Source organism: Myotis lucifugus, unplaced genomic scaffold (assembly GCF_000147115.1).
Source record: "Myotis lucifugus unplaced genomic scaffold, Myoluc2.0 scaffold_4837, whole genome shotgun sequence".
NCBI lineage: Eukaryota > Metazoa > Chordata > Mammalia > Chiroptera > Vespertilionidae > Myotis > Myotis lucifugus.
Window position 1 is genome coordinate 1 of NW_005875885.1, and position 7,026 is coordinate 7,026.

A 7,026-nucleotide genomic window follows, 5' to 3' on the forward strand; every position below is an offset into this window, starting at 1 on the left:
CTGGTTCAGTGACCCTGAGTGGGGGGGTGAAAGGCTTAGAAAAGACAGACAAGAGAATGAAAGCTGGGTCTCGGTGGGACGCTGCTCCCTGATGAGGAGACAGCGCCAGCGCCCACAAGCCGTGTCTTTATTTTATAGCAGACGCCACGAGGCAGAGTAAGGGCGTGACCAAGATGTTTACAACATTCTTGTGGGTTTCAGTCCCACTCCACTACATGCACCCGAACTCTATCACTCAGGCACGTGGGGCCACGTGTTCGGATCACAGGTTCAAGCTTACAACTACAGCTGTTGGCTAATTGTGCTGGGAGGGCTCTGCCATCCAAGCTGGGACTTGCACGTGGCCACGAGAGGACTGTGCCCTCTCAGTAGTCCAAGGCTTGAACCTGTCCAAAACACTCTGGCCGCGCCCCACACAAGGGGGTGTCAGAAAAGACCGAGGAGTTAGCTAGGGAGAAGCGGGAAAAGGGAGGTCTGGGCAGAGAAACAGCTGTGCTGAGAGGCCTAGAGGAGGGAGAGCATGGCGCTTCAGGGAGTTAACAGGACTTCACCATGGCCGAGTGGAGAAGGGTGTGCAGCCAGGGGCAGGAGATAGGGGCTGGCAGCCACTGGGCATGACCGCACTAGTAAGGACCTCCTGTGGGAAGCCATGGAAGACATTTGCACAAGAGAAAGATGACATAGAGTAGGCATCAGAACCCCTGGGATCCTGGAGGTCATGGACCTAACCTCTGGCCATTTTACAGATACAGACTGAGGTCAAGAGAGGGAGAAGGGTCATGCACGAATCCACATACCATTGGGCCTGGCTTCCGAGGGCAAGGTCCAGGGTTCTAGGCCGAAATCAGGAACCAGGCAGGACCAAGGCCCCACGAGGGTCAGGCCCACACAAGACATTGGCAGGTCACAGCCCAGAGAGGGATGAGAAAGTCTAAAATGGGTGTTTGCTGTGCACCAGGGGCCGTGTTGATTGCTTAGTGTGCGTAATCTCTTCTAATCTTCACACAATCTATGAGGTGGGTACTGTTATTGGGCCCATTTATAGATAAAGGACACCGGGGCTCAAAAGGATGCGGTTACTTGACACATCCCAGAGCCAGGAGGTGTCAGAGCTGAGATTGGGCCCCGGCAGGCCAAGCCCAGAGCCCATGCTGGGACACATGGTTCGGACACAAGCAGAGCAGATTTGCTCCCGGTGGGCAGGGGTATGGAAGATAGGGGAGACCCAGGCACACAAGGGATGGGTAGAAGGGGGCCTGGGTCCCCTTGGGAATGAACAAGAAGCAAAAGGACCTAAGCCTCCAACTGGGAACAGCAGCAGCTGGCTCCAGCTCCTGCTGATGGGGGTGCAGTGGGCAGGGGGACAGATCTGGACAAGTGGTCCAGTCATCAGCTTTATCAGGGCGCTGAGCTGCCTGATGCCGCTCCCCAGTGCTCTGCCCCAGATACTCTAAGGGGCCCCTGAACTCTGGGTCCCCTTCCTGCAGCATCAGGGTTCTTTCCTGTCCCCACTGGGGAGGAAGTCCATGCTGAGGGGAGTGACTAAAGCGAGCTGGAACCAGAGCCGCGCGCTTTCATACGGCCCCAATTATTTAGAAACATTTAGGGGAGTCTGCAGGGATTGCTTGTCCCCACACCAGCAGGGGACAAGTGCCGGTCTGCAGGCCGGTGCTCTATCCACTGTGCCAAACCAGCTATTTTAATTGGAGGATAAATCCCAGAAGTGAGGCACCTAGTGAAGGGTGCACACTGCCTGACCTGTCCACAATATCACCTTTCTTATAGATTCGCATGTATGTGGCCAAAGGAACAACTCCATGTTTTCTAAAAGGCCTAGAGAACATATAGCAGTGCCTCTCCTCTTTCCCTTGGTGTTAGTCATTTTGGCGAATTCCTGGAAGATGGCGGTTCCGCTCCCAGCACCTTTCTTGGTTCCTTTGCAACACTTATCAGAATTGCGTTGATTGCTTAGTGTGCATAAATATGTCGCTTTGGGGCCTATTTACTGCATCCTGTATTGGATGGGCACCAGGAGGGCAGGGACCATGGCTGTGAGTCAAGTTAGATGCCCAGTGGCTGGCACAGGTAGGAATGCAAGAAAGGGTGGGCAGTGTGAATTCTAGAGAATGGAAGCTCTGATGGTGATGATAATGGGCATAAAGCTACTTCTGCATCATCTGCTCTTTTGGATTTCCCTGCTTTCTGGGTTATTTTTGTTTGGGTTACCTATTCTTTTTCTTTTCTTGTTAAAAAAATATTTTTTATTGATTTCGGAGAGGAAGGGAGAGGGAGAGAGAAACATCAATGATGAGAGAGAATCATTGAGCGACTGCCTCCTGCATGTCCCCCCACTGGGGATTAAACCTGCAACCTGGGCATGTGCCATTGCCAGGAATCGAACCATGACTTCCTGGTTCATAGGCTGACGCTCAACCACTGAGCCACACTGGCTGGGCTCTGTTATTTTTTCAATTCTCTTAAGTTTAAGAACATATAAGGTAGCAGTTAAGAACACTTGGCTGTGTGGCCTCTTGGCTTCCTCAGGGTTGAGTGTCTTGCTGCAGGAGCGCTTGGCACACTGCCTGGCACCCAGTAGCATGTAAGGGACAGGTGACTGTTTCCAAGGTCAGCCTGGGCTCCACGCGGTCCCCCATGTGCTCATGCCGTGCTCCGCCCACAGGTGTACCCCGTCTGCGAGAGCCTGAAGGTGCTAGAGCCCTACTCGCGGCTGCCTCCCCACAAGCATGTGGCACGGCCCGTGGAGGTCCTGGCTGGCCCACACCACCTTTACGCCGTTTTCCCGCGGCCCCACGGGGACATGCACAGCCTGGTGCGCCGCCGCCGCCGCCTGCCCGAGCCCGAGGCCGCCAGGCTCTTTTGCCAGATGGCCGCCGCCGTGGCGCACTGTCACCAGCACGGTCTGGTCCTGCGAGACCTCAAGCTGCGACGCTTTGTCTTCGCCGACTGTGAGAGGTGAGTGTGGCAACAGAGGAGCCGCCCAGGAGGTGGGCCCTAACGGGGAAACCAAGGCTCAGGAAGGCCGAGTAGCCAACACAGACTGTGGAGAAGCCTGGACAGCACCACTGCCCGCTCCAGGGAAGAAGGGAACCCAGTCCTGTGGGAAGCCCCTTGGGGTGGAGCGCTGCCTTTGTGATTAATCCTCACCGGAGCATATTTTTCCATCCATTTTTAGAGACAGTGGAGGGGGAGAGACTGAGAGAGAGAAACATCGATGTGAGAGAAACACGTCAACTGGCTGCCTCCCGCACGCGCCCCCACCAGGGCCCTTGACCAGAACTGAACCCTGGACTCAGTCTGTGGGCCGATGCTCTATCCACTGAGTCAAACCGGCCAGGGCAGCGCTGCCTTTGTGATAATTGCGACAGTGATGGAGAGCATCGCTGCTCTGCCTGGCGTGGCCTGGATCCTGGTAAATCGGAGGTGGACACTGTTATTGTCCCCATATGGCAGGCGAGGAAACTGAGACCCAGCGAGGTCAGTAGCCCAAGACCCTACAGCTGAATAAATACTAAGCTGGGATCTGAACCCAGAGGTGACTCCAGAGCCAGGGCCCTAGCTCCCTCTGAGCATGAGAGGTGGGAGGCCTGGCTGGGTGGCTTGCCGACTCTGGGTGGCCCAGTGTCTCCAGACCTCAGTTTCCCGATTGGTAGGGGGAAAGTCTGGATTGTCAAGATGTCGCCAGGATTTCAAGGTCACACACAGCTCAGGGCCACAGCCAAAATGCACCCTGAGCTTCCCACACAGGAACCTTTTCCTCTAAAACTGAAAATCAGTGATTTTTGGAGGGGGGACAGAAAGGGACCTGGCACCCTGTCCCCACCCCAGATCCTGGGAGTATGCAGGGTGTCGGCTCACCAAGCCACCAGGTGCACATGCACACCCATTAGAACATTGATTTCATTTCAAGATATTTTTGGGAGGAGGGTGACCCCACTGGATTTTTTAAAAACTTTATTTTCAGATACTTTTAGACTTTCAGAAAAGTTGCAAAAACAGTTCAAAGAGGTCCCATGTTTTCTTCACCATTTCCTCTGAAGTTAATATCTTACCTGACCACAGTATAACTACCAAAGCCAAAACATTAACCTTGGCTTCGTACTACTAACTAAACCACAGATTCCCCCCGTGTCCCTCTATGCCCTTGGGTCCAGGATTCCATTCAGGCCCCACCCCGCATTCGCCAGTCAGGCCTCCTCCGTGCCCTCCAGGCTGACGGATCCTCAGGCTTTTCTGTTCTCTCTTGACCTGGATACTTTTGAAGAGAACCGGTCAGTCATTGTGTAGAATGCCCCTCCATTAGAGGTCAGCTGGTGTTTTTCTCACGGTTAAGTTGAGGTGATACATCTTTGGCATGAATACCACAGAAGCCCTGGTGGGGTGGTTCAGTTGGTTGGAGCGTCCATACACCAAAAGGTTACGAGTTCGATTTTTGGTCAGGGCACAAAAAGGTTTCGGGTTTGATCCCTGATAGATGTTTCTCTCTCTCCCTTCCTCTCCCTCACCCCCGTCCCCCTTCCTTCCTTTCTCTGTAAAATCAATAAACATATCCTCAGGTGAGGATAAAAAAAGTGATAGGTCCTTCTCAGTGCATGGTATCAGGAAGTACATGATGGTGATATTAACATGATCATTGGTTAGGGTGGTGTCTGCCAGGTGCCTCTACTGTGAAGTTCCCATTTTACCTTTTGTAATTAACAAATGCCTTGAGTAATACCTCGTCATTAATAAGTACCTCGAGGCGCTTTGAAATTATGTGTTTCTCCTCAGAGTTTCACCCACTAATTTTAGCAGCCATCTATCTTCCCTGTAGCGAGTGTAGCAGTTACACTGTGATGTTTGTCTAAGGGTGATTTTCTAGTTCCTTCTACAGTTTATACTAAAAATGTATAAAATGTAGAATCCTTGTTCGGCTGCCTCCTGCACGAACTACTGGGGATCGAACCCAAAATCCATTTTAATATTTTAAAATTCCTTTAGTAAGAAATGGAATGTAAAATTTTTGAGCTAATGCACAACTTCAAATCAGTTTGAGCTTAGGGGTGGGTACAACACCCCCAGATCTCCCAGAGGTGAGAAAGTGCTTCTTTCTTTTCTCAAGGAAATAGTTTGAGAAACACTGTTGATAGGAGAAGGGCAATGGAGTCAGACAAACCTGGCCTCAAACCCTGATTCTACTTAAGGAAAAAAGATTATATATATATAATTGATTTCAGAGAGGAAGGGAGAGGGAAAGAGATAGAAACATCAATGATGAGAGAGAATCATTGATCAGCTGCCTCCTGCACGCCTCCTACTGGGGATCGAGCCCGAAACTTGGGCATGTGTTCTTGACCGGAATCAAACCTGAGACTTTTGAGTCGAGTGGGTGGGGGCGTGGGGGTCCCAGCAGGAGCTGACCCGCTGCCCTCTCCCTGCCACAGGACGAAGCTGGTGCTGGAGAACCTGGAGGACGCCTGCGTGCTGACCGGGCCGGACGACTCCCTGTGGGACAAGCACGCGTGCCCGGCCTATGTGGGACCCGAGATCCTCAGCTCGCGGGCATCCTACTCAGGCAGGGCGGCGGACGTCTGGAGCCTGGGCGTGGCGCTCTTCACCATGCTGGCCGGACACTACCCCTTCCAGGACTCGGAGCCTGCCCTGCTTTTTGGCAAGATCCGCAGGGGGACCTACGCCCTGCCCCGGGGCCTCTCCGCCCGGGCCCGCTGCCTGGTCCGCTGCCTCCTCCGCCGGGAGCCAGCTGAGCGTCTCACAGCCTCGGGGATCCTGCTGCACCCCTGGCTTCGAGAGAACCTGACCCCCTCAGTCCCATCCCGAGCCCACCTCTGGGAGGCTGACCAGGTGGTCCCCGAAGGGCCAGGGCTGGAGGAAGTTGAGGCAGAGGAGGGAGAAAGGGAAGTGGGCCTATATGGCTAGGACTACCCTACCCGACTCTCAGCTGTGAACTGTGGATTGAGTTTGGGGCGTCCCCAAGCTCTCTCCTGCCTCTTTGAACTGAGATGAACCCTAAGTGCCTTGTAGGAGGGAGAAAAGAGGAGGCATGTTGAAGTGTGCTGCAGGCACGCCTGTGTGGTCCACACACCTGTTGGGAGCTCACTGTGTGCCTTGTTCCAGGTGCTGAGAACACAGCTGTGAACAAGAGACAAAACTCCGGCTCACAGGGCTGTCAGTCCTTCTCCATCCCCACAGGCCAGTGTCTGCACTGGGCTGGGTACAACCAGTGCAGGTGACGGCGTCCACTCGTGCTGGCCGCCCCCCCCCCCCCACACTGCTGTCACGGACAGTCCCTTTCACGACCCACCCAGCTGCCTTTGTATGTTGCACCTCTGAGAAAGGGAAGCGTCCTGTGCCAAAGCCTTCAGGCCTCTCCCCTGCACCTGAGGCCCAGAGCCCAGGCCCTGCTGCGAATTCCGCTCCAGCCGCTGTGTCCTCTTGGTCAGGGGATCCTCTGTCCAGGCCTGAGCCAAGGGTCTGGGCTGGCAGATCAAGAGTCCAACCTGTGAGGCGGGTCCTCATCCAGCTCAAGGAGTGGTTGGGAATGAGGGTCCAGGCCTGTCCGCCTCAGCAGCTGTGACCCGAGCTGCTGACTGGAGTTGGGGGACAGGATTAGGTGGGGTCTGCCCCTGGCCTCCTGGAAAGTCCTAAGTCCAGTTCTGGGGACACTTGGGGTCCAGAACCCCACATCAGCACTGTAGGTTTTGGATGCTCCGAGTATATATTTTTACCTTGTGCCTAATAAAGGAGTTCTGGAATACGTTTATTTCTCCCGGGCGTTTCTTCTGGTCTCTCATCCGTTTTCCCAAACCAGCCCCACGGCGAGTCCTCTGCACTCCCTCCCTTTCTTCTGGAGCAGCGGTTCTCAGCCTTGGCTGCACATTAGAATCACCTGGGAATCTTTTTAAAATCCTGATTTCTGGGCCTCGTCCTCGGGAAATTCTGTTTCTTGTTACTAATGTTGTGGCCCCACCCCATACAAGAACAGAATTTCCAGAGATGAGGCCAGAACAG

The 7,026-nt window shown here is 54.0% G+C and overlaps 1 protein-coding gene across 2 annotated transcripts; it reads left to right on the top strand.

Annotated features, from left to right (window-relative positions):
- The first annotated feature begins 2,385 nt into the window (after nt 1-2,385).
- LOC102421875 (tribbles homolog 3-like) lies at nt 2,386-6,774 on the top strand. 2 transcript variants are annotated; one of them, XM_023749272.1, is made up of 3 exons: nt 2,832-2,973; nt 3,194-3,471; nt 5,442-6,774. In XM_023749272.1, exons 2-3 carry the CDS (start codon nt 3,326-3,328, stop codon nt 5,932-5,934), a joined length of 639 nt encoding a protein of 212 aa, XP_023605040.1. In that variant the 5' UTR covers nt 2,832-2,973; nt 3,194-3,325; the 3' UTR covers nt 5,935-6,774. The 2 variants fall into 2 exon arrangements, with proteins under 2 accessions (XP_006109055.1, XP_023605040.1); XM_006108993.3 differs by lacking the exon at nt 3,194-3,471 and having other exon boundaries at nt 2,386-2,973.
- Nucleotides 6,775-7,026: the final 252 nt, after the last annotated feature.

Bases quoted from the DNA above. Each gene is read 5' to 3' on its own strand.
- LOC102421875 (XM_006108993.3), top strand. From the start codon at position 2,819: ATGCACAGCCTGGTGCGCCGCCGCCGCCGCCTGCCCGAGCCCGAGGCC. The intron at 2,974-5,441 runs GTGAGTGTGGCA...TCCCTGCCACAG, and splicing joins GTCTTCGCCGACTGTGAGAG to GACGAAGCTGGTGCTGGAGA.